Source organism: Heterodontus francisci, chromosome 25, assembly GCF_036365525.1.
Source record: "Heterodontus francisci isolate sHetFra1 chromosome 25, sHetFra1.hap1, whole genome shotgun sequence".
NCBI lineage: Eukaryota > Metazoa > Chordata > Chondrichthyes > Heterodontiformes > Heterodontidae > Heterodontus > Heterodontus francisci.
This window is the reverse complement of record NC_090395.1, coordinates 75,530,746-75,557,969: the sequence shown is the minus strand read 5'-3', so window position 1 is coordinate 75,557,969 and position 27,224 is coordinate 75,530,746. Positions and strand designations below refer to the sequence as shown.

Genomic DNA, 27,224 nt, shown 5'->3' with positions numbered 1-27,224 from the left:
AAGGGAGGGGGGGTGTCTAGGAAATAAATTGGGGGTAAGAAGTGAGGGAAGGCAGAGGGAACTTCCAGGTTTGATTGCTGCTCTGTATGGAATTGGACTCAGAGCCATTGGCTGCCCTGGCTCAAAGACTGGTGTGGTAGAAGTACGTTCCGGTTCGTGGGGCACTGGCAACAGTACTGGGGAAAGTGGTGGCTGTACCGTTGGGACGGTCTACACCTGAACTGTGCTGGGGCTGGTGTTCTAGCGAGCCGCATAACTAGGGAATTAGAGAGGGTCTTAAACTGAATAGTGGGGACAAGGGAAAAAATTTGGGGAGATATGGTAAATCAAGGCGTAGAGACAAGCAAGAGAGAAAGGTAGTAATATGGGAAATGATGAACAGACTGTGACCGGAAGGGACAGAGTGTACAAATCTAAGACTAAATCAACAGATAAGGCTAGAGGTTACAAAAATCACAAAAGGACCCAACTAAAGGCTCTGTATCTGAATGCAGGTAGCATTCGAAACAAAACAGATGAATTGAGAGTGCAAATAGAAATAAGTAAGTATGATCTGATCGCCATTACAGAGACATGGCGGCAGGACATAGATTGGGACATGATATTGAAGGGTACATGGCATTTAGGAAGCTAGGAAAAGGTGGAGGGGTAGCTCTGTTAATGATGGTATTAGCACAATGGAGAGTGAGGACCTAAGTTCAGGAGACCAGGACATAGAAGCAGTTTGCCTAGAGATGAGAAATCATGAAGGCAAGAAGTCACTTGTAGGAGTGGTGTACAGGCCACCTAACATTAACCACACTGTAGGACGGAGTATAAAGGAAGAAATAATGGCAGCTTGTCAGAAGGTACAGCAATAATCATCTTAGAACAGCACGTTCTGGAGCCAACCAGAGAGCAGGCTATACTAGACCTGGTATTGTGCAACGAGATAGGATTAACTACTAACCTCATAGTGAAGGTGCCCCTAGGCAACAGTGATCATAATATGTTGAATTTTACATTCAGTTTGAGGGTGAGAAGAGTGGGTCTAAGACTAGTATTTTAAACTTAAATAAGGGCAATTATGAAGGCATGAAAGCAGAGCTAGCTAAAGTGAACTGGCAAATCAGGTTAAGGGATAGGTCAATAGAGGTGCAGTGGCAGACATTTAAGGGGATTTTTCAGAATAGATACATTTCAATGAGAAAGAAAAATTCCAAGGGTGAGACTCGCCATCGTGGTTAACTAAAACAGTTAAAGATAGTATCAAACTTAAAGAAAAAGCCTATAATTGCACAAAGATGGGAGGCAGGTCAGAAGATTGGACAGAATATAAAAAACAGCAAAGATTGACTAAAAGATTGATAAGGAAGGTAAAATTAGAGTACGTGAAAAAGCTAGCTGGAAATATAAAGACAGAGAGTAAGAGTTTCTATAGGTATTTAAAAAAGAAAACAGTTAGCAAAGTGAGCATTGGTCCTATAGAAAGTGAGTCTGGGGAATTAATAATGGATAATAAGGAGATAGCAGATGAATTGAACAGATATTTTGCATCAGTCTTCACTATTGAGGATATAAGTAACATCCCAGAATTAGCTGTAAGTCAGGAAATGAAAGGGAGGGAGGAAATCAAGAAAATTACAATCACCAGGGAAGTGGTACAGAACAGATTGTCGGAGCTGCGGGCTGACAAGTCCCCGGGTTCTGATGGACTTCATCCTAGGGTGTTAAAAGAAGTGGCAAGTGAGATAGTTGATGCATTAGTTTTAATTTTCCAAAATTCCCTAGATTCAGGGAAGGTTCTGTTAGATTGGAAAATAGCGAATGTAACTCCTTTATTCAAAAAGGGAGGGAGACTGAAAGCAGGAAACTACAGGCCAGTTAGCTTAACATCTGTCATAGGGAAAATGTTAGAAGCTATTATTAAAGATGTTATAGCAGAGCATTTAGAAAAATTCAAAGTTATCAGGCAGAGTCAACATGGTTTTGTGAAAGGGAAATCATGTTCAACCAATTTATTGGTGTTCTTTGAGGGAGTTACGTGTGCTGTGAAAAAGGGGAACCAGTGGATGTACTGTACTTAGAATTCCAGAAGGCATTTGATAAGATGCCACATCAAAGGTTATTACAGAAAATGAAAGCTCATGGTGCAGGGGAAAACATATTGACATGTATAGAAGGTTCCAAAGAAGGGTCACTGACCCGAAACGTTAACTCTGCTTCTCTTTCCAAAGATGCTGCCAGACCTGCTGAGTGATTCCAGCATTTCTTGTTTTTGTTTCAGATTTCCAGCATCCGCAGTATTTTGCTTTTATTATTATGTATAGAAGGTTGGCTAGCTCACAGGAAACAGAGAGTAGGCATAAATGGGTCATTTTCCAGTTGGCAAGATGTAATGAGTGGTGTGCCACAGGGATCTGTGCTGGGGTCTCAACTTTTTACAATTTATATAAATGACTTGGATGAAGGGACTGAAGGTATGGTTGCTAAATTTGCTGATGACACAAAGATAGGTAGGAAAGGAGGTTGTGAAGAGGAAATAAGGAGGCTACAAAGGGATATAGATAGGTTAAGTGAGTGGGCAAAGACCTGGTGTGAAGTATAAAGTGGGAAAGTGTGAAATTGTTCACTTTGGCAGGAAGAATAAAAGAGAAGCATATTATCTAAATGGTGAGAGATTGCAGAGCTCTGAGATGCAGAGGGATCTGGGTGTCCTAGTGCATGAATCACAAAAGGTTAGTATGCAGGTACAGCACGTAATTAGGAAAGCTAATAGAATCTTATCGTTTATCACAAGGGGAATTGAATACAAAAGTAGGGAGGTTTTGCTTCAGCTATACATGGCATTGGTGAGACCACATCTGGAGTACTGTGTACAGTACTGGTCTCCTTATTTAAGGAAGGATGTAAATGCATTGGAAGCAGTTCAGAGAATGTTTACTAGACTAATACCTGGAATGGGTGGGCTGTCTTATGAGGAAAGATTGGACAGGCTAGACTTGTATCTGCTGGAATTTAGAAGAGTAAGAGGTGACTTGATTGAAACATATAATATCCTGAAAGTCTTGACAGGGTGGATGTGGAAAGGATGTTTGCCCTTGTGGGAGAATCTAAAACTAGGGGGTCACTGTTTAAAAATAAGGGGTCGCCCATTTAAGACAGAGATGAGGAGAAATTTTTCTCTCAGAGGGTTGTGAGTCTTTGGAATTCTCTTCCTCAAAAGGCGGTGGAAGCAGAGTCTTTGAATATTTTTAAGGCAGAGGTAGACAGATTCTTGATGAGCAAGGGGGTGGAAGGTTATCGGGGGTAGGTGGGAATGTGGAGTAATTAGTTCAGCCATGAACTCATTGAATGGCGGAGCAGGCTCGAAGGGCCGAGTGGCCTACTCCTGCTCCTAATTCATATGTTCCACATGGTGTACTCAGTGCAGTAGCTTGAGAATATTGATGAAACCTGAACAGTTAAATGTACCTTTAACACCTCGACAGGAACCTGCGGCCGGGGCTGGAAGGAGGCAGAGTTGCTGACGTTGATGGCGGGTGTGGCGGTGACTGCCATGCGTTGCTGCATGTAATGCAGGGCTGCCTGTTGTTGCTGCTCCTTCTCCCGCTGCTCCTCCTGCTGTAGCTGCTCCCGCATTAGCTGCATGCGCAGTCCGGTGCGAGACGACATCGCAAGGGCTCAAGTCCCGTCTCCCAACTCTCCGTCAGAATTAAAATCACTGCAAAATATTCAGACAAATATCTCATCGAAAAGCCTGCATATGCAAAGGCTGTCTCCCCTCCCTCACTGCCCCCCACCTCTCCCTCCTTCCCCTCCTCTTCCTTGGCCTCTCCTCTCCTTCACCTCCCTTCCTTTACCTCATTCCCCCTCCTCCTCCCCTGCCCCACCTCCCCTTCCCTAATCAGTCCTACACCAACATGAATGATTTTTTCATGCCCTCTGAAATGGCCCTGCAAGCCAACAAGTTCCATCAAACCACAACAAGAAAGCCCCCGCTACCCCATTCTCAGGGCAACGAGGGATGGGAAATAAATGCTGGCAAATGTTAAACAAAACACTTCAACGCTGTGGCCCAATTATGCCCCAAGACCTCCCATTTATGGGGGCACTCTCCATACATACCCGTGCTGAGCTGAGTAAACAAACTCTGGAAACACACAGCGGGAAAGAAGTGGCTTTCTGCAGGCCAGCTGCTCAACACAGATCACTTCCTCAATGAGAGATCGCAGATCTGACCAAGTCTGAAAGCTGTGATTAATATTATTAAATGCCAGGCCAACACTGTATACCATGTGTCTGCACGTGATAGTCACCAGAACCTGAGGCATCCTCAGTGAAACAGCAACAGCAGCTCACTAGATGGGGTGCACTTTCCTCAACCACAATTCCAACAACTTCTCAATTGGATGTTAAATGTTGAAGTGGTTTTGGTTAATAATCTTTCTTCTTCCCCCAGGCTCCACTCCAATGCAGGTGAACGGAAGCAAGCTGCTCGAGAAGGTGACAGACTTGTTTAGGATTCAATTCTGGGGCTTCATCAATAGGATTTATTCAATTTAAAAGACAAGCAGAAATGCCAGAGGTTCAGAGATAAAAGCAGAAAGAACTGGAAACACACAGCAGACTTGCCACCATCTAATACAAGGAAAGATCAGCCAACACGCAAGTGTACACCTTACAGAATCATGTATTATCCCCACAGGTGTCCTCAGTACCTTGCTCTACAGCAGCGAGGCCTGGACAACGTATGTCAGCCAAGAGCGACGTCTCAATTCATTCCATCTTTGCAGCCTCCGGAGAATCCCTGGCATCAGGTGGCAGGATCGTATCTCCAACACTGAAGTCCTCGAGGCGGCCAGCATCCCCAGCACATACACTCTACTAAGCCAGCGGCGCTTGAGATGGCTTGGCCATGTGAGCCACATGGAAGATGGCAGGATCCCCAAGGACACATTGTACAACGAGCTCGCCACTGGTATCAGACCCACCGGCCGTCCTTGTCTCCGCTTTAAAGACGTCTGCAAACGCGACATGAAGTCCTGTGATGTTGATCACAAGTCATGGGAGTCAGTTGCCAGCGATCGCCAGAGCTGGCGGGCAGCCATAAAGGCGGGGCTAAAGTGTGGCGAGTCGAAGAGACTTAGCAGTTGACAGGAAAAAAGACAGAAGCGCAAGGGAAGAGCCAACTGTGTAACAGCCCCGACAACCAATTTTATCTGCAGCACCTGTGGAAGAGCCTGTCACTCTAGAATTGGCCTTTATAGCCACTCCAGGCGCTGCTCCACAAACCACTGACCACCTCCAGGCGCGTATCCATTGTCTCTTGAGATAAGGAGGCCAAAGACATTAATAGGTCCTTCCTATTCACTCTATCGATCCCCTCATAATTTGATACACCTCAATTAAAATCTCCCCTCAGCCTCCTCTGTTCCAAAGAAAACAACCCTAGCCTAACTAAAAGCAAAATACTGCGGATGCTGGAAATCTGAAACAAAAACAAGAAATGCTGGATTCACTCAGCAGGTCTGGCAGCATCTGTAGAAAGAGAAGCAGAGCTAACGTTTCGGGTCAGTGACCCTTCTTCGGAACTGACAAATATTAGAAAAGTCACAGATTATAAACAAGTGAGGTGGGGGTTGGGCAAGAGATAACAAAGGAGAAGGTGCAGATTGGACCAGGCCACATAGCTGACCAAAAGGTCACAGAGCAAAGGCAAACAATATGTTAATGGTGTTTTGAAAGACAAAGCATTAGTACAGATTAGGTGTGAATATACTGAATAATAATTTCAGAGCATGACAGCCCCCCACTTTACTTTCATTTTTAGTCATTTTTAGTTATTTTTTCTTCCTTTTTTTTGCATTCCTTTTTACATTTTTTGCATTTATTTCATTTCATCTTAGTTTGTTCAGTTTGCTTACCCACTGTTTTTTTCAGGTTGTTTTTCTTCAGGTTTGCACTTGCTGATGTTCTATATTCAGTATATTCACACCTAATCTGTACTAATGCTTTGTCTTTCAAAACACCATTAACATATTGTTTGCCTTTGCTCTGTGACCTTTTGGTCAGCTATGTGGCCTGGTCCAATCTGCACCTTCTCCTTTGTTATCTCTTGCCCAACCCCCACCTCACTTGTTTATAATCTGTGACTTTTCTAGCCTAACTAATCTTTCTTCATAGCTAAAATTTTAATTCCTGACAATATCCTTGTAAATCTCCTCTGTACCGTCCCTAGTGCAATCACATCCTCCCTTTGATGCAGTGCCCAGAACTGTGCACTACTCTTGCTGCAGCCTAACGGCTGTTTTATACAAACCTAGCAGAGCCTCCCTGTTCTTATATTCTATCCCTCGTCTAATAAAGGCAAGTATCCCGTATGCTTTCTTAACCACCTTATCTACCTGTCCTGCTACCTTCAGGGATCTGTGGACATACACTCCAAGGTCCCTCTGTTCTTCTACACTTCTCAGTATCTTACCATTTATTGTGTTCCCTTGCTTTGTTTGTCCTTCCATGCATCACCTCACACTTCTCCAGACTGAACTCCATTTGACACTTTTCTGCCCACCTGACCAGTCCATTGATATCTTCCTGCATTCTACAGCTTTCTACCTCACTGTGTACCACACGGTCAATTTTTGTATTATGTACAAACTTCTTAACAGCAAGGGACCTGAGCCCTGTGGAATCTCACTGGAAACAGCCTTCCAGTCATAAAACACCCCTCAACCATTACCCTTTGCTTCCTGCCACTGAGCCAATTTTGGTTCAAACTTGCCACCTTCCCTTGCATTCCATGGGCTTTCACTTTCCTGACCGGTCTACTCTGTGGGACCTTATCAAAAACCTTGCCAAATCTAGAATTGTGTTTCTGGGTGTCTTTCACAGTTCTAGTTAACAACCGCCCCCTACCCCCCCCCCCCTCGACCCCCCTCCCCTCGACCCCCCTCCCCTCCACCCCTCTCCTCCCCCCCTCCTCCTCTCCCCCTCCTCCTCCTCTCCCCTCCACCCATCTCCTCCCCCCATCCTCCCCGCTCCCCCCTTCAACTGCAACCCGTCCCCTCCACCCCTCTCCTCCTCTCTCCTCCCCTCCACCCCTTCTCCTCCCCCCTCCACCTCCCCTCCACCCCTTCTCCTCCCCCCTCCTCCTCCCTCCTCCTCCACCCGCCTAACCCTCCTCCCCGCTACCTGCACCCCCTCCACCCCCCTCCCTCCCCTCCCCTCCACCCTGTCCCCCTCCTCTCCACCCTGCCCCCATCCACCCCGCCCCCATCCAACCCTCCCCTCCCCTCCACCCTGCCTCCCCTCCACCCCCCCACCTGCCCCCCTCCACCCTGCCTCTCCCCCACCTGCCCCCCTACACCCCAACCTGCCCTCCTTCCCCCTTCCACCCCACCTTTAGGAGATTACAGAGATAGAGAGGGGCAATGCCATGGAGAGATTTGAAAACAAGGATGAGGATTTTAAAATCAAGTTGTTGCTTGACCAGGAGCACAGAGGTAATAGGTGAAAGCGACTCGGTGCGAGTAAGGATAGGGAAGCTGAGTTTTGGATGACCTCAAGGTCCAATTGGCCTTTGACTGGGATGAGAAGGGAAATCTGTCTGTGTTCCTGCGCCTAATCACGATTCCGTGAACACGAGGTGACATCACGGTCAAGCTTGGTTGTGAAGCCTCCACTGTTGAATTGCCTGCTGTCACTCACTGTCTATGTTCTGATACAGAGATCAGTCATTCTGGTGGGAGATCAGCCATTGCTCGATGAACTGTACTCCAAGCAAAGGATGACTACTCGGAAAAAAATAGAAAAGTCTTTTTCTTTGTGGTATTTATAATTTTGCATACAGGACCCCAGAGGTCGAGGAGAGGTGCAAGATGTAAATGAGCTCCACAGTGGCAAATGTGAGTGGATAATCAGTCTTTAACCAGTGTGTACAACACAGACTGATTCAGCACAGCAAAAGGGTTATTGCACAGGGGAAATGTCAAGCAAACCACAGGCTGTATTTTTATAGACCTCGTCAACTTCTTCCCCTTTTTGATTTTGTTCAACATGAACTGAACTGACGGCCTTCTGCAATAAAACCACAAAATCATTGCATAAAGTTTAAAGACAAGGTAAACAATTTACCAGGCAAATCATTTTTAACCTGCCGCACTCCCACTGCACTGCTACACACTGTCCTCACTCACACTGTACTCCATTATACAGCCCCCAGTATGCACACAAACAGCAATCTAACAACAATAATGTGATAATGATCAAATAAATAATCTGTTTTTTGAAGCGATGTTGGTTGAGAGATGAATATTGGCCAGAACACCAGGGAGAACTCCCCAGCAGTTCTTCCAATAGTCACCGTGGGATCTTTTACATCCACTTAAGAGGGCAGATGGAGCCTTGGTATAACATCTCATCCAAGCCATCTCTCTTAGTATTGCACTGCAGGGTCGGACTGGATTATGATCTCAAGTGTCTGGAGGAGGACTCAAACCCACAAACTTCTGCCTCAGAGGCGAGAGTGCTACCCACTGAGACACAGCTGACACCTGTGTTCCTGTTTAGTGAGTCACACTTGCTGACTAACGCCCATATTGCAGTCAATATAATGGGGATGTATCTCGTCTTCTAAGGGTATCTTTCTCCTCTACCACAATACAATATTAAGAGTTAAAGGGGCAAATTAGATCCATTTTTGACATGTGGAATCTTAAGCACTGCAATTCCTGACCTATCTTAACACCAAAATAGCTGTGTCAGTAAAGCTGGTGTGAAGTGGAATTGGTAAATTAGATGAGAAATCATAAAGGCACAAAGTCACATGTGGGAGTGGTGTTCAGGCCACCTATCAGTAACCACACTGTAGGACGGGGTATAAAGAAGAAATAATGGCAGACTGTCAGAAAGGTACAGTGATAATCATGGGGGATTTTAACCTACATATAGACTGGAAAAATCAGATGGGCCGAGGTAGTCTAGATGAGGAGTACACAGAAATTTTTTGGGATAATTTCCTGGAACAATACATTCTGGAGTCAACCAGAGAGCAGGCTATACTAGACCTGGTATTGTGCAACGAGACAGGATTAATTAATGACCTCATTGTGAAGGCACTTCTAGGTTGCAACAATCATAATATGATTGAATTTTACATTCAGTTTGCGGGAGAGAAGAGTGGGTCCAAGACCAGTATTTTAAACTTAAATAAGGGCAATTACGATGGCATGAAAGCAGAGCTAGCTAAAGTAAACTGGCAAATCAGGTTAAGGGATAGGTCAATAGCGATGCAGTGGCAGACATTTAAGGGGATATTTCAGAATACACAGAATAGATACATTCCAATGAGAAAGAAAAATTCCAAGGGTGGGACCCGCCAGCCGTGGTTAACTAAAACAGTTAAAGATAGTATTAAACTTAAAGAAAAAGCCGATCATTGCACAATGATGGGAGGCAGGTCAGAAGATTGGACAGAATATAAATAACAGCAAAGAATGACTAAAAGATTGATAAGGAAGGTAAAATTAGAGCGTGAGAGAAAGTGAGCTAGAAATATAAATACACATAATAAGAGTTTCTATAGATATTTTAAAAAGAAAACAGTTAACAAAGTGAACGGTGGTCCTATAGAAAGTGAGTCTGGGGAATTAATAATGGATAATAAGGAGATGGCAGATGAACTGAACAGATATTTTACATCAATTTTCACTTTTGAGGATACAAGTAACATTCCAGTATTAGCTGTAAGTCAGGAAATGGAAGGGAGGGAGGAACTCAAGAAAATTACAATCACCAGGGAAGTGATACTGAACAAATTGTCGGAGCTGCCGGCTGACAAGTCCCCGGGTCCTGATGGACTTCATCCTAGGGTGTTAAAAGAAGTGGCTAGTGAGATAGTTGATGCATTAGTTTTAAAAAGCAGGAAACTACAGGCCTGTTAGCTTAACATCTGTCTTAGGGAAAATGTTAGAAGCTATTATTAAAGACATTGCAGTAGGACATTTAGAAAAAGTGAAGATAATCAGGCAGAGTCAACATGGTTTTGTGAAAGGGAAATCATGTTCAACCAATTTATTGGAGTTCTTTGAGGGAGTTACATGTTCTGTGGATAATGGGGAACCGGTGGATGTATTGTACTTAGATTTCCAGAAGGCATTTGGTAAGATGCCACATCAAAGGTTATTGCAGAAAATAAAAGCTCATGGTGTAGGGGAAAACATATTGCGCCATGGATAGAAGATTGGTTAGCTAACAGGAAAAAGAGAGTAGGCATTAATGGGTCATTTTCTGGTTGGCAAGATGTAACGAATGGTTAGCCACAGGGATCTGTGCTCGGGTCTAAACTTTTTACAATTTATATAAATGACTTAGATGATGGGACTGAAGGTATGGGTGCTAAATTTGCTGATGACACAAAGATAGGTAGGAAAGTAAGTTGTGAAGAGGAAATAAGGAGGCGACAAAGGGATACAGATAGGTTAAGTGAGTGGGCAAACATCTGGCAGATGGAGTATAATGTGGGAAAGTGTGAATTGTCCATTTTGGCAGGAAGAATAAAAAAGAAGCATATTATCTAAATGGTGAGAGATTGCAGAGCTCTGAGATGCAGAGGGATCTGGGTGTCCGAGTGCATGAATCGCAAAAGGTTAGTATGCAGGTACAGCATGTAATTTGGAAAGCTAATAGAATGTTATAGTTTAATGCGAGGGGAATTGAATACAAAAGTGGGGAGGTTATGCTTCAGCTATACAGGGCATTGGTGAGACCACATCTGGAGTACTGTGTACAGTGCTGGTCTCCTTATTTAAGGAAGGATGTAAATGCGTTGGAGGCAGTACAGAGAAGGTTTACTCGACTAATACCTGGAATGGGCGGGCTGTCTTATGAAGAAAGATCGGACAGACTGTGCTTAAATCCACTGGAATTTAGAAGAGTAAGAGGTAACTTGATTGAAACATATAAGATCCTGAGGGGTCTTAACAGGGTGGATGTGGAAAGGATGTTTCCCCTTGTGGGAGAATCTAGAACTGGGGGTCACTGTTTAAAAATAAGGGGTCACCCATTTAAGACAGAGATGAGAAGAAATTTTTCTCTCTGAGGGTCGTGAGTCTTTGGAATTCTCTTCCTCAGAAAGTGGTGGAAGCAGACTCTTTGAATATGTTTAAGGCAGAGGTAGATAGATTCTTGATAAGCAAGGGGGTGAAAGGTTATTGGGGGTAGGTGGGAATGTGGAGAAATCAGTTCAGCCATGAACTCATTGAATGGCGGAGCAGGCTTGAGCGGCTGAGTGGCCTACTCCTGCTCCTAATTCATATGCTCATATGTTACATTTGCATCATGAATGTGTTTTATTTCTTGACCATATTCTTCACGTCTTCATCATCTTCAAAACTTGCATTGATATATCACCCTTAACATAAAACATCCCACAGCACTTTTAGTGTGTCAAAGACTGCTGAGAGATCCAAGGAGAGATAATACATCACAGTCAGACTCACAGAGAATATTGTTTGTGACTTTGGTTAAGCCCTTTTTGACGCTGTCAAAGGCAGAAACCTACAAAGAACAAAGAACAGTACAGCACAGGAACAGGCCATTCGGCCCTCCAAGCCTACGCTGATCTTGACGCCTGCCTAAACTAAAACCTTCAGCACTTCCGGGGCCCATATCCCTCTATTCCCTTCCTATTCATATATTTGTCAAGATGCCTCTTAAACGTCGCTATCGTACCTGCTTCCACCACCTCCCCTGGCAGCAAGTTCCAGGCTCTCACCACCCTTTGTGTAAAAAACTTGCCTCGCACATCCCCTCTAAACTTTGCCCCTCACACCTTAAACCTATGCCCCCTAGTAACTGATTCTTCCACCCTGGGAAAAAGCTTCTGACTATCCACTCTGTCCATGCCGCTCATAACTTTGTAAACCTCAATCATGTCGCCCCTCTACCTCCGTCATTCCAGTGAAAACAATCCACGTTTATCCAACCTCTCCTCATAGCTAATGCCCTCCAGACCAGACAACATCCTGGTAAACCTCTTCTGTACCCTTTCCAAAGCCTCCACGTCCTTCTGGTAGTGTGGCGACCAGAATTGCACGCAATATTCTAAGTGTGGCCTAACCAAACTTCTGTACAGCTGCAGCATGACTCGCCAATTTTTATACTCTATGCCCCGACCGATGAAGGCAAGCATGCCGTATGCCTTCTTGACTACCTTATCCACCTGTGTTGCCACTTTCAGTGACCTGTGGACCTGTACGCCCAGATCTCTCTGCCTGTCAATACTCCTAAGGGTTCTGCCATTTACTGTATACTTCCCACCTGCATTAGACCTTCCAAAATGAATTACCTCACATTTGTCCGGATTAAACTCCATCTGCCATTTCTCCGCCCAAGTCTCCAACCGATCTATATCCTGCTGTATCCTCTGACAATCCTCATCACTGTCCGCAACTCCTCCAACCTTTGTGTCATCCGCAAACTTACTAATCAGACCAGCTACATTTTCCTCCAAATCATTTATATATACTACAAACAGCAAAGGTCCCAGCACTGATCCCTGCGGAACACCACTAGTCACATCCCTCCATTCAGAAAAGCACCCTTCCACTGATACCCTCTGTCTTCTATGACCATGCCAGTTCTGTATCCATCTTGCCAGCTCACCTCTGATCCCATGTGACTTCACCTTTTGTACCAGTCTGCCATGAGGGACCTTGTCAAAGGCTTTACTGAAGTCCATATAGATAACATCCACTGCCCTTCCTTCATCAATCATCTTCGTCACTTCCTCAAAAAACTCAATCAAATTAGTGAGACACGACCTCCCCTTCACAAAACCATGCTGCCTCTCGCTAATAAGTTCATTTGTTTCCAAATGGGAGTAAATCCTGTCCCGAAGAATCCTCTCTAATAATTTCCCTACCACTGACGTAAGGCTCACCGGCCTATAATTTCCTGGATTATCCTCGCTACCATTCTTAAACAAAGGAACAACATTGGCTATTCTCCAGTCCTCTAGGACCTCACCTGTAGCCAATGAGGATGCAAAGATTTCTGTTAAGGCCCCAGCAATTTCTTCCCTTGCCTCCCTCAGTATTCTGGGGTAGATCCCATCAGGCCCTGGGCACTTATCTACCTTAATGCTTTGCAAGACACCCAACACCTCCTCCTTTTTGATAATGAGATGACTGAAACTAACTACACTCTCTTCCCTAGGCTCATCATCCACCAAGTCCTTCTCTTTGGTGAATACTGATGCAAAGTACTCATTTCGTACCTTGTCCATTTCCTCTGGCTCCACACATAGATTCCCTTCTCTGTCCTTGAGTGGGCCAACCCTTTCCCTAGTTACCCTCTTGCTCTTTAAAAAGCCTTGGGATTTTCCTTAATCCTGTTTGCCAATGACTTCTCATAACCCCTTTTCGCCCTCCTGACTCCTTGCTTAAGTTCCCTCCTACTGTCTTTATATTCCTCAAGGGATTCGTCTGTTCCTAGCCTTCCAGCCCTTATGAATGCTTCCTTTTTCTTTTTGACTGGGCTCACAATATCCCGCATTATCCAAGGTTCCCGAAACGTGCCAAACTTATCCTTCTTCCTAGTTCAAGAAATTCAGAGAGAGAATTGAGGAAAGATGGGTGTTTGAATTTGGGATATTCAACATGGTATATTCAAGGCTGAGATTATTAGATTTTTGGACACTTAGGGAATAAAGGGATATGGGGATAGAGCAGGAAAGGGAGTTAATGTCAAAGAATGGTGCAGCAGGCTCGAAGGGCTAAATGGCCAACTGCTGCTCCTATTTCTTACATTCTTATGGATACCATGTTCAAGGACTTTGGACAGAAAAGGAAAGTTGTAGATTGAACACCAATTGCCAGGATAGAGTCTGGATTATTTAAGCTGGGAAGGACTTATGATAGTGGTATTGAAAGGGGAGGGAGCAGTTCCTGAGGATAGGGAACTGCTTACAATGTCAGTTAGCATGAGGGTCGGGATGGGAAGTTGAGCGGTCTGCAGTTTAGTTGGAATAGGGTCAAGGAAACAGGAGGTGGAGACAAGCTCAGAGAGCTTTGAAGGGAGCTTGTAGAACTGTACAACACAGAAAGTGGCCATTCAGCCCATCATGCCTGTGCTGGCTCTTTAAAAGATCTATCCAATTAGTCCAATGTCTTCTGCTCTTTCCCCATAGCCCTGCAAATGTTTCTACTTCAGTTACTTATCTAATTCCCTCTCGCAAGTTATTATTGAATCTGCTTCCACCGCCGCGCATTCCAGATGGGAGAGAAGCTACAGAGAGAGTCACGGCTTCAGGGTTAGGACAAGGGAGAGGGCCTGGGGGATAGTAGCAGAGGCAGCTGAATGGATGATCTTATTCTTCAGCATTTGACTAGTTCAATAGCACATTATTAATGAGCAAGGCTGAGTAATGTAAAATGGTCAGTAGAGATTAAATGACAACAATTATGGGTTTTAAATGTCATTAGGTTGCAGGAGCAGGGAAAGACCAGGCAGGTGAGCAGTTCCTTAGTTTTGATGTCCCGAGAATGAATGAATTAGAGTAAGAGAAGGAGCGATGAGTTTGGATTTCAACACCATGAGTTTGCAGGGAGAAGGAAGTGCAAGTAGGATGAAGGATTTGGAGTTTTGGAGGAAAACGTGAGGAAAGCACAGAGGAGAAATAACAATAAATCAATAAATAAATGCATGTAGCATAGAAGAAGGCAATGCAGATGTGGAGCTCAGTGCGTACATAGTGAATACATAGCGTACATCAGTGCGTACATAGTGAATTCAGTTTCAGTTGGCCCAGTATCAATTAAAAATTGGGTTCTTCTTCACGCACACTGATTCCAACAGATATTCAGAGACGATTCATCACAAAGCAACTCATGAATGTCTTTCATTCAAATCTAATGCATGTTACTACTGGGTGTAAGTTCTAATGAAGTCCTGCTTCATCCAGGATTCACAATGATCAGTTCAATATAATGAACACCAGCGCAATTAAAAGGTTGAGACAAAAATTTGGGGGGTTCAGAAGTCATTGAAGACCTCATTGATCTGTTGGTTCACAAGTTAGCATATAGACTGAGAGAGAGTCAGGAGGCTATTATCAACCAAAACTAATTCCTATCATCACCCAACATCGAATCATAGAATCATACAGCACAGAAGGAGCCCATTCAGCCTGTCCAGGCTCTTTGAAAGAGTTATTCCATTAGTCCCACCCATCTGCTCTTTTCCTCCAACGTTGCAAGTGTTTATCCAATTTCCTTTTGAAAGTTACTATTGAATCTGCTTCCACTGCCCTTTCAGGCAGCGCGTTCCAGATCACAACTCACACCAACAAAATTTCTCCTCATCTGACTCATTTGTCAAATACGTTAAATCTGTGCCCTCTGGTATCCAACCCTCCTGTCACCAGGAAACTGTTTCTCCTTGTTTAAAGCATCATTGCACATGAGTCAGGTCAACTCAGCTGGTAGGGCTCTCATCTCGGAGTCAGGTGGTCATTGGCTCAAATCCGCGTGCATGATCCCCGGGCTGGCAGTCCAGTACCCGATTGAGGAAATGCTGCCTTTTGGAAGGGACATCAAACCGAGGTCTTGTCTGCGTATTCTGATGCTTCAGGTAAAAGTTAAAAATTCAAAGAAGAGCAGGGAGTTCTCCCATTGTCCTGACCAACATTCCACACCCAACCAAACCAAACATTAAAAGCAGGTTAACTGGTTATTCATCTCATTATTGTTTGTGGGATCTTTCTGTACATACATTGTCGCATTTTCTTACAGTAACAGTCACTGCTTTAAAATTAACAGGTTGAAAATTGGAAGTTGACATCATCTTAGTCCCTAATTCCCGACTAATTGATAGAGATTAATTGCTGCGATTAGTCAATGACTCCATTATTGTTGCATCATGTGACTACCAGGATGCTTGTTGGTAAACCTTATGGCCTCTGGTCTTTTCTCATCCAGTAATTCCCATCTTCCCAATAGAGATTCCCTAAAGTGAAGCCCAGCACTGGGAATGCTAAATTGTCAAATTTACCCAACGCCCCTTTCGCCTCTGGACAGCCCAAACCAATCAGATGAAAGAGTTTCTCCTTCCCCTTCTCCCCATCCCCTTCCTGTCCCTTCTTCCTCTCCCATCCCTCTCCCATTCCCTTCCTCTACCTTCCCCTTCCCACTCCTCTTCTCTCCATAAAGCTGCACGGCTGCACTTTCAAAAGTAATTCTGTATGTGGAACACTTTGGGAAATTTCAGTGACATCATAAGGCATGATATAAATGCAAATCCTTTCTTTTCCAGCAGGATATCAATCAGTCACCAGAACCAGGACTGCTGCAGCCATAGTGCAGCAGTAAAGCATCATAGTAACTCAAATAAGCAAACTCACACCATCCAGGGACGGAACCGGGCATCTTCCTAAATCAATGGCTCTGTACACCAGGGAGCAAAAATCTCACTTCGAACATTTCAAAGGATGGAGAAGAGGAAAAACGTGGCTTCAACTTTCAAAGGCCTTTGGAATTTAGCTCCTGCTCCAGACTGAACTGGAAACAGTGCAGGAGGAAAGGAAGGAAACTATGAAGATATATGGCTCTGAACTCTCGACATTCTATTCCCATTTCGAAGTACAGGGGAGAGGGAACAAATGGCAAAAGATGGATTTTGGTAGCAAGACTGTAGAGGCAATAAAAACTAAATGATAAAATATTAAAGTATGTGCAGGAACAGAGATTGGGAGTCTGCATACACAAGATGGAAGGATAAGTTCACAAGTCTGTTTTAAAAAGTGTATATAAGATCCTGAGCTTTATTATAGAATCACAGAATGGTTACAGCATTGGAGGCCATTCAGCCCATCGTGTCTGTGCTGGCTCTCTGCAAGAGCAACTCAACGTGTCCCACTTCCCTGCCCTTTCCCTATAGCCCTTTAAATTTTTCCTCTTCAGTTAATTATCTAATTTGTTTCTGAAAACCTCAATTGAATCTGCCTCCACCACACTCTCAGGCAGTGCATTCCAGATCCTAACCACTTGCTGCATAAAAAAAGTTTTTCCTCATGTCACCTCTGGTTCTTCTGCCAATCACCTTAAATCAGTGTCTCTGGTTCTCAACCCTTCCACCAATGGGAATCCACCAGACCCCTCAGACCCTCACCTCTATCAAATCTCCTCTCAACCTTCTCTTCTCCAAGGAGAACAGCCCCAGCCTCTCCAATCTATCCACGTAACTGAAGTTCCTCATCCCCGGAACCATTCTCATGAATCTTTTCTGCACTCTCTCCAATGCCTTCACATCCTTCCTAATGCGTGGTGCCCAGAATTGGACACAATACTCCAGTTAAGACTGAACTTCTTCGTTGGCTTCCTTGTCTCGAGAGACAATGGGTAAGCGCTTGGAGGTGGTCAGTGGTTTGTGAAGTAGCGCCTGGAGTGGCTATAAAGGCCAATTCTAGAGTGACAGACTCTTCCACAGGTGCTGCAGATAAAATTAGTTGTCGGGCTGTTACACAGTTGGCTCTCTCCTTGCGCTTCTGTCTTTTTTCCTGCCAACTGCTAAGTCTCTTCGACTCGCCACTCTTTAGCCCCGCCTTTATGGCTGCCCGCCAGCTCTGGCGATCGCTGGCAACTGACTCCCATGACTTGTGATCAATGTCACAGGGCTTCATGTCGCATTTGCAGACTGAACTAGTGTTTTCTAAAAGCTCACCATAACATCCTTGCCTTTGTCCTCTACGCCTCTTCTTATAAAGCCCAGGATCCAATATGCTTTATTAACCACTTTCACAACACAGTCAGAAACTGACCACATAAACTCTGCTGCAGAGAAGCATGGACAGTGGAAGGAGAGAGACCAGGACCAAGTTCCAGAACCTCCCTCCCTCAGGGCAACACTCGTCCTCTCTGCACAAAGACCTGTAGCTCCAGGAATGGGCTTGAGTCACCTGATCATGAATCATGAATAACTCATGAAACTTGGCAGATATCATCCTCCTTTCAATGGACTAACAACAATGATTAACCGCTCTCAAACTGCCCTGCAACCTTCAATGATTTGTGCACAGCTCCTGCACCCCTTTTAGAATTGTATCCTTTATTTTATATTGCCTCTCCTCGTTCTTCCGACCAAAATTAATCATTTCACACTTCTCTGCATTAAATGTTATCTGCCACGTGTCCACCCACTCCACCAGCCTGTCTATTTCCTTTTGAAGTTTATCACCATCCTCCTCACACTTCACAATACTTCCAAGTTTAGTGTCATCTGCAAATTTTGAAATTGTTCCCTGCACACCCAAGTCTAGGTCATTAATATATATTAACAAAGGCAGTGGTCCTAATACCTACCCTGTAGAGTACCACTAAATACCTTCCTCCGGGTCCATAACACAACTATTCACCACTACTCTCTGGTTCCTGTCACTCAGCCACTTCGTATCCATGCGGTTACTGTCCCTTTTATTCCATGGCCTTTAACATTGCTGACAAGCCTGTTATGTGACACTTTATTAAACGTCTTTTAGAAGTCCATTTACACCACACCACACCACATTACCCTCATCAACCCTCTGTTACCTCATCAAAAAACACAATCAAGTTCGTTAAATATGATTTGCCTTTAACAAATCCATGCTGACTTTCCTTTAATTATCCATATCTGTCCAAGTGACTGTTCATTTAGGTTTACTGGACAACAGCAAGGAATATATGTTAAACCTTTACAAAATACTGGTTAGTAGATCTCAGCTGGAGTATTCTGGGCACCACACCAGAATTGTACCAGGAATGGGGGACTTCAGTTACATGGAGAGACTGGGAGAAGCTGGGATTGTTCACCTTAGAGCAGAGAAGGTTAAGGGGAGATTTGATAGAGGTGTTCAAAGTCATGAAGGGTGTTGTTGGAATAAAGAAGGAGAAACCGTTTCCAGCGGCAGGAGGGTTAGTAACCATAGGACACAGATTTAAGGTGATTGGCAAAAGAACTAAAGGGGGAAATGAGGAGAATTTTTTTTTACTCAGTGAGTTGTTGTGATCTGGAATGCGCTGCCTGAAAGGACAGTGGAAGCAGATTCAATAATAATTTTCAAAAGAGAATTTAGATTTAGAGATACAGCACTGAAACAGGCCCTTCGGCCCACCGAGTCTGTGCCGACCATTAACCACCCATTTATACTAATCCTACACTAATCCCATATTCCTACCACATCCTCACCTGCCCCTATATTCCCTACCACCTACCTATACTAGGGGCAATTTATAATGGCCAATTTACCTATCAACCTGCAAGTCTTTTGGCTGTGGGAGGAAACCGGAGAACCCGGAGGAAACCCATGCAGACACAGGGAGAACTTGCAAACTCCACACAGGCAGTACCCAGAATTGAACCCGGGTCGCTGGAGCTGTGAGGCGGCGGTGCTAACCACTGCGCCACTGTGCCGCCCAAAATAGGATAAGTATTTGAAAAGTGAAGATTTGCAGGGCTATGGGGAAAGAGCAGGGGAATGGGACGAATTGGATAGCTCTTTCAAAGAGCTGGCACAGACACGATGGGCCAAATGGCCTCCTTCTGTTCTGTATGATTCTATGAAATCCATAGAAGTCAGGGCGATTAGAATAACCCAGCAGGAGCTTGAAACTTACAGCACACTGGATGTTTGCTACAGATGAAGGATAAGGAGGCAGCACTCAGCATACAGATCAGTACCAGAACAGTGCAGTCATTGTGCCTGGAAATGACAAAGGCAACTAACCCCAGGCCTTCGCACCAGCGCCCTAACTGTGGCATGTCCGCATGCTGTGAAAGACAAGTAGAATTGAGATGTGTTGCGGGAACAGTGCCGTATTCATGCAGAACTCTGAAGCGTTGTGTAAGCAGTGTTTTTGGAAATCAGCATTTACCCACAGTCCTCACTTCTTGTTTTAATCTCTTTAGCAAGTGTTTTCCACACTAAAGATTATTTAGCTTTTCAATCAAAAGTCTTAGCTTACCCCATTCCCCATGGTGGTGATAAAGGGAATGTTATAAAGTCGAGCGTAGAATTGTCAAGCCCTTTGCCAAGTTTGCCATGTGTCAGGGTTTGGAAGCAGGTCCACAGCGTTGATTAAAACTGATCAAGAAACTGTGATTCTTTCAGCTCCGCATTACGAGGCACGGGAATAAGCATTCTGTTTCCAAAACCAGATTGTCCAACCCAAAACAGGCCAAGTGGCAACTTAATTTGCAAACACTCTACGAAAACAGATTGTTTCATAAAAATCTAGCAAAATCAAGTTGACAATATTCTCCAGGTGATGTTTCCGGCCAACCCATCAGGAGGTATGAACAAATGGGCCAGGAGCACATCACTCCCTAGCCTACCCTTCCATTCATTCCCAAAAGGTCACCTGGCAAAACACAGACACTGACCATCAACTAACAGACCACAATAAATGGAAATAAATATTACTTTCTAACCCCACATGTGTCAGACATGACTTAGAGGGTAGCACTTTCATCTCTGAGTCAGAAGGTTGTGGTTTTACATCTCACTCCAGGACTTGAGCATGAAAAATCAAGCCTGAGACTTCAGTGCGGTATTGAGGGAGTGCCACATTGTCAGATGAGCTGTAAAATTAATGCCCAGTCTGCCTGTTTTAACTGATGTCAAAGCTCCCACAGCACTACTCAAAGAGTTCTCCTCAGTGTCCCGGTGCACTCATCCCTCAACCAACACCACCAAAAACTACATTAATTGGTCATTCATCTGATTGTTGTTTATGGTACTTTACTGTGACCAAAATGGCTGCAACAATCCCTGACCTAATGCCGACTGAACTTCAAAATAGTTGTTATGTGGGGTTGATGGGATGTTTACGACAGAGGTGATAAAGCACTATTAAAGTACTGAGGGAGTGCTGCACTGTCGGAGGTGCTGTCTTTTGGATGAGATGTTAAACTGGGGCCCTGTCTGCTCTCTCAGGTGGATGTAAACAATCCCATGACACATTTTCCAAGAAGAGCAGGGACGTTCTCCCCAAAGTCTGAGCCAATATGTATCTCTCAAAAACGTCAGTAAAACAGATTATCTCGTCATTTATCACATTGCTGTTTGTGAGATTTTGCTGTGTGCAAATTGTCTGCAGCATTTCCTATATTACAACAGTCACTACACTTCAGAAGTATTTAGTTAGCTGCAAAGCATTTTGGGACATCCCAAGAACATGAAAGGTGCTACAGAAATGTATTTTTTTCTTTCCCCCTTCCACACCTCAACCTTATTTAACTCATTTGCTCTTGGTGGAGTTCTGCTCATCCCAATAATAAAAATAAATAAAATCGATACTATCCAGCATTTAAAATCTGGGTTGCATTGCTCTAGTCAGCTTCTCCATATAACAGAGACACGTCTTGCAACTTCTTCAATGAATCAATGGCAGAGAGCCCAAATCAGAATACAAAACTTCCAACATGGCTTGACTAATGAGTTACACACGGTTAAAATAAATTATTTTGGCTTTTATACTCAAACACCTCAGAACTGTAACCCAGCACATGATGTTTCACCTTGACTGCTACATCATAATTGACTTGATACTTTCAGTGAATTATCCTATTTAAATACATTTATTTTCTGCCTTTATCCATTAACAGACATCCATTATGTGTGTGTGTATCTCAATATCTGTTGTCTTGCATCGATCTGCGTTAATTTCCATGTATAATTCATCAATCCATCTGCTTAATTTTTCTGACCCCACCTTTGAAAGGAGTCACTGGCAAATTTCCTCAGTGCATCTGTGTATAATGGTGTCTGTAACAGTTTTAAATAACTTTTCATAATAGGTGAAGATTTGGTTTGAAGTATTAACTCAGAACAGAGAACATGAATGCATGGCATTGATTTTGCAGTTATTCCTGACACAGTCAGACAGCAGTACAGATTGCAATCAGGCCCTTTCCCTGCAACCTCAGTAGATACAATGTCCACCATTAAATTCCCTGCACAGTGTTATCCAGGACCCAAACACCCTCTCTACACAGGACAGCAGCTCACACACACTTTCTTCAAGCTAGGAAACAGTATTCATTTCTCAAGGACCAGGTGGTCACTATAATGGGAAGATGTAGCACAGTTCAAGCGACCTACTTGACCAATTCACTATCACCTTTCTGTCCATCACTGGTGCTCTCCATACCAATGTCCCCCTCCCGTTCTCATTTCACTCAATGACGGGTCATCAACCTGAAACATTAACTCTGTTTCTCTCCCCACAGATGCTGCCGAACCTTTTGAGTATTTCCAGCATTTTCTGTTTTTATTTCTCATTTCACTCTTGTTGTCTTGGCTTCCTATTCTACCCCAGTCGAGTCCAATGCCAACGGCAGCAAAAACATCACCCCTTCCACTGCTGACCTGAGACGCCTTCCCCTGCTGCATTCTCCTGATGTCGTTGCCTCATCATTTCTGGATCAACTCTTTCCCCATTTAGAATTTTGCGTCTGTAATCCTCAATTCCCTGTCTGAGGAAACCATTCTGTTGGGTACAGTACATTTCTTTTATTCATTGTTGGGATGTGGGCATCGCTGGCCAGGCCAGCATTTATTGACCATCCCTAATTGCCTAATTGAGAAGGTGGTGGTGAGCTGCCTTATTGAACTGCTGCAGTTCATGTGGTGCAGTTACACCCACAGTGCTGTTAGGAAGGGAGTTCCAGGATTTTGACCCAGCGACAGTGAAGGGACCACAATATATTTCCAAGTCAGGATGGTGTGTAACTTGGAGGGAACTTGCAGGTGGTGATGTTCCCAATCATCTGCTGCCCTTGTCCTTCTAGTTTGTAGAGGTAGCAGGTTTGGAAAGTGTTGTCTGAGGAGCCTTGGTGAGTTGCTGCAGTGCAGTTTGTAGATGGTACACACTGCTGCCACTGTGCGTCGCTGGTGGAGGGAGTGAATGTTTGTGGATGGGGTGCCAATCAAGCAGGGTGCTTTGTCCTGGATGGTGTTGAGCTTCTTGAATGTTGTTGGAGCTGCCCCCATCCAGGCAAGTGGAGAGTATTCCATCAGGGTAGGCGGTGGTGCAGAGGTATTATCACTGGACTAGTAACCCAGAGACCCAGGGTATTGATCTGGAGACATGGGTTCGAATCCCACCACAGCAGAAGGTGGAATTTGAATTTAATTAATAAATCTGGAATTAAAAGCTAGTCTAATGATGGCCAAGAAACCATTGTCGATTGTTGTAAAAACCCATCTGGTTCACTAATGCCCTTTAGGGAAGGAAATCTGCTGTCCTTACCTGGACTGGCCTACATGTGACTCCAGACCCACAGCAATGTGGTTAACTCTTACATGCCCTCTGAAATGGCCTAGCAAGCCACTCAGTTGTACCTAACCGCTACGATGTCAATAAAAAAAGGAATGAAACCGGACAGACCAACCGGCATAGACCTAGGCACCGGAAACAACAACGGCAAACCCTGCCCTGTCGACCCTGCAAAGTCCTCCTTACTAACTTCTGGGAGCTTGTGCCAAAGATGGGAGAGCTGTCCCACAGACTAGTCAAGCAACAGGCTGACATAGTCATACTCACGGAATCATACCTTACAGACAATGTCCCAGACACTGCAATCACTAGGCCCGGGTATGTCCTGTCCTACCAGCAGGACAGACTCAGCAGAGGTGGCGGGACAGTGGTCTACAGTAGGGAGGGAGTTACGCTGGGAGTCCTCAACATCGACTCCGGACCCCATGAAGTCTCATGGCATCAGATCAAACATGGGCAAGGTAACCTCCTGCTGATTACCACCTACCGCCCTCCTTCAGCTGATGACTCAGTACTCCTCCATGTTGAACACCACTTGGAGGAAGCATTGAGGGTGGCGAGGGCACAAAATGTACTCTGGGTGGGGGACTTCAATGTCCATCACCAAGAGTGGCTCGGTAGCACCACTACTGACCGAGCTGGCCAAGTACTAACGGACATAGCTGCTAGACTGGGTCTGCGGCAGGTGGTGAGGGAACCAACACGAGAGAAGAACATACTTGACCTCGTCCTCACCAATCTGCCTGCCGCAGATGCTTCTGTCCATGAAAGTATTGGTAGGAGTGGCCACCGCACAGTCCTTGTGGAAATGAAGTCCCGCCTTCATATTGAGGATACCGTCCATTGTGTTGTGTGGCATTATTGCCTTGCTAAATGGGATGGATTTCGAACAGATCTAGCAATGCAAAACTGGGCATCCATGAGGCGTTGTGGGCCATCAGCAGCAGCAGAATTGTATTCAACCACAATCTGTAACCTCATGGCCCGGCATATCCCCCACTCTACCATTACCACCAAGCCAGGAGACCAACCCTGGTTCAATGCTGAATGCAGGAGGGCATGCCAGGAGCAGCACCAGGCATACCTCAGAATGAGGTGTCAACCTGGTGAAGCTACAACACAGGACTATCTGCATGCCAAACTGCATAAGCAGCATGCAATAGACAGCTAAGCGATCCCATAACCAACGGATCAGATCTGAGCTCTGCAGTCCTGCCACATCCAGTCGTGAATGGTGGTGCACAATTAAACAACTAACTGGAGGAGGTGGCTTCATAATTATCCCCATCTTCAATGATGGGGGTGCCCAGCACATCAGTGCGAAAGATAAGGTGGAAGCATTTGCAACAATCTTCAGCCAGAAGTGCCAAGTTGATGATCCATCTCGGCCTCCTCCTGAAGTCCTCAGCATTACAGATGCCAGACTTCAGCCAATTCGATTCACTCCACGTGATATCAAGAAACAATTGAAGGCACTGGATACTGCAAAAGCTATGGGCCCTGACGATATTCCAGCAATAGTACTGAAGACCTGTGCTCCAGAACTTGCCGCACCCCTATCCAAGCTGTTCCAGTACAGCTACAACACTGGCATCTACCCTGCAATGTGGAAAATTGCCCAGGTATGTCCTGTATACAAAAAGCAGGACAAGTCCAACCCGGCCAATTACCGCCCCATCATTCTACTCTCAATCATCAGTAAAGTGATGGAAGGTGTCATCAACAGTGCTATCAAGCAGCACTTGCTTAGCAATAACCTGCTCAGTGACACTCAGTTTGGGTTCCGCCAGGGCCACTCAGCTCCTGACCTCATTACAGCCTTGGTTGAAACATGGACAAAAGAACTGAACTCAAGAGGTGAGGTGAGAGTAACTGCCCTTGACATCAAGGCAGCATTTGACCGGGTATGGCATCAAGGAGCCCTAGCAAAACTGGAGTCAATGGGAATCAGAGGGAAAACACTCTGCTGGTTGGAGTCATACCAAGCGCAAAGGAAGATGGTTGTGGTTGTTGGAGGTCAACCATCTGAGCTCCAGGACATCACTGCACGAGTTCCTCAGGGTAGTGTCCTCGGCCCAACCATCTTCAGCTGCTTCATCAATGACCTTCCTTCAATCATAAGGTCAGAAGTGGGGATGTTTGTTGATGATTGCACAATGTTCAGCACCATTCGCGACTCCTCAAATACTGAAGCAGTCCGTGTAGAAATGCAGCAAGACATGGACAATATCCAGGCTTGGGCTGATAAGTGGCAAGTAACATTTGCGCCACACAAGTGCCAGGCAATGACCATCTCCAACAAGACAGAATCTAACCATCTCCTCTTGACATTCAATGGCATTACGATCGCTGAATCCCCGACAATCAACTTCCTAGGGGCTACCATTGACCAGAAACTGAACTGGAGTAGCCATATAAATACCGTGGCTACAAGAGCAGGTCAGAGGCTAGGAATCCTGCGGCGAGTAACTCATCGCCTGACTCCCCAAAGCCTGTCCACCATCTACAAGGCACAAGTCAGGAGTGTGATGGAATACTCTCCACTTGCCTGGATGAGTACAGCTCCAACAACACTCCAGAAGCTCGACACCATCCAGAACAAAACAACCCGCTTGATTGGCACACCATCCACAAACATTCACTCCCTCCACCACCGACAGTGGCAGCAGTGTATACCATCTACAAGATGCACTGCAGCAATGCACCAAGGCTCCTTTGACAGCACCTTCCAAACCCACGACCTCTACCACCTCGAAGGACAAGAGCAGCAGATGCATGGGAACATCACCACCTGCAAGTCTCGGTCCAAGTCACACACCATCCTGACTTGGAATTATAATCGCCGTTCCTTCACTGTCGCTGGGTCAAAATCCTGGAACTCCCATCCTAACAGCACTACGGGTGTACCTATCTCACATGGACTGCAGCGGTTCAAGAAGGCAGCTCACCACCACCTTCTCAAGGGCAATTAGGGATGGGCAATAAATGCTGGCATCGCCAGTGACGCCCACATCCCATGAATGAATTAAAAAAAAATCACACTCCTGACTTGTGCCTTGTAGATGGTGGACAGGCTTTGGGGAGTCAGGGGGTGAGTTACTCACTGCAGAATTCCCAGCCTCTGACCTGCTCTTGTAGCCACATTATTTATGTGGCTGCTCCAGTTCAGTTTCTGGTCAATGGTAACCCCAAGGATGTTGATAGTGGGGGATTCAGCAATTGTAATGCCATTGAATGTCCAGGGGAGATGGTTAGATTCTCTCTTGTTGGAGATGGTCATTGCCTGGCACTTGTGTGGCCCGAATATTACTTGCCACTTATCAGCCCAAGCCTGGATATTGTCCAAGTATTGCTGCCTATGGACATGGACTGTTCAGTATCTGAGGAGTTGCAAATGATAGCTCTCTTCAACATTTCAAACTCTTGTTAATTCATGATGAATGGCACTTTAAGACCCACCTAAATTATTCAACTATCTTCCTCTTTCAGATGCTGCTTGGTCTGCTGTACATTTCCGAGTTCTCTGTTTGCACTTAGGTTAACATTGCAGCATTGGATAGCTGCTGCAATGTTTTATCAGCTTCCACCCTATTGAGCTGCTCCAGAACATCCAAACACATGGTCAGAGAGTAAATAAATGCCCAGATACAGACCTCACTGTGAACAGCACACACTGTCTTCCGTTGAAGTTTTCAACTCTTATGCTTATTCACCAAAGGAGTGAATAATCTCTCAAGTTTTTCATCATCACTAGATCATAATCCTGGAACTCCCTCTCTAACAGCACTGTGGGTGTGCTTTCACCACATGGGCTGCAGCAGTTCAAGAAGACAGCTCACCACCACATTCGCAAGGGGCAACTACGGATGGGCAATAAATGTCAGCCTTGCCAGCGATATTCACATCCTGAGTTATTTCTTTTAAAGTGAG

The 27,224-nt window shown here is 44.9% G+C and overlaps 1 protein-coding gene across 9 annotated transcripts in view; it reads right to left on the bottom strand.

Annotated features, from left to right (window-relative positions):
- Window positions 1-27,224, bottom strand: part of tfeb (transcription factor EB) — a 241,671-nt gene that overhangs the window by 51,361 nt on the left and 163,086 nt on the right. For 7 of the 9 annotated variants that reach the window (XM_068057541.1, XM_068057538.1, XM_068057546.1 and 4 more), the window contains one exon: window positions 3,454-3,703. In XM_068057541.1, coding sequence (XP_067913642.1) covers window positions 3,454-3,654 — 201 coding nt within the window. In that variant the 5' untranslated portion in view covers window positions 3,655-3,703. Of the gene's footprint in view, window positions 1-3,453; window positions 3,704-4,107; window positions 4,127-4,700; window positions 5,596-27,224 lie in introns of those variants that run through there. The other 2 variants (XM_068057542.1, XM_068057545.1) reach the window with 2 other exon arrangements.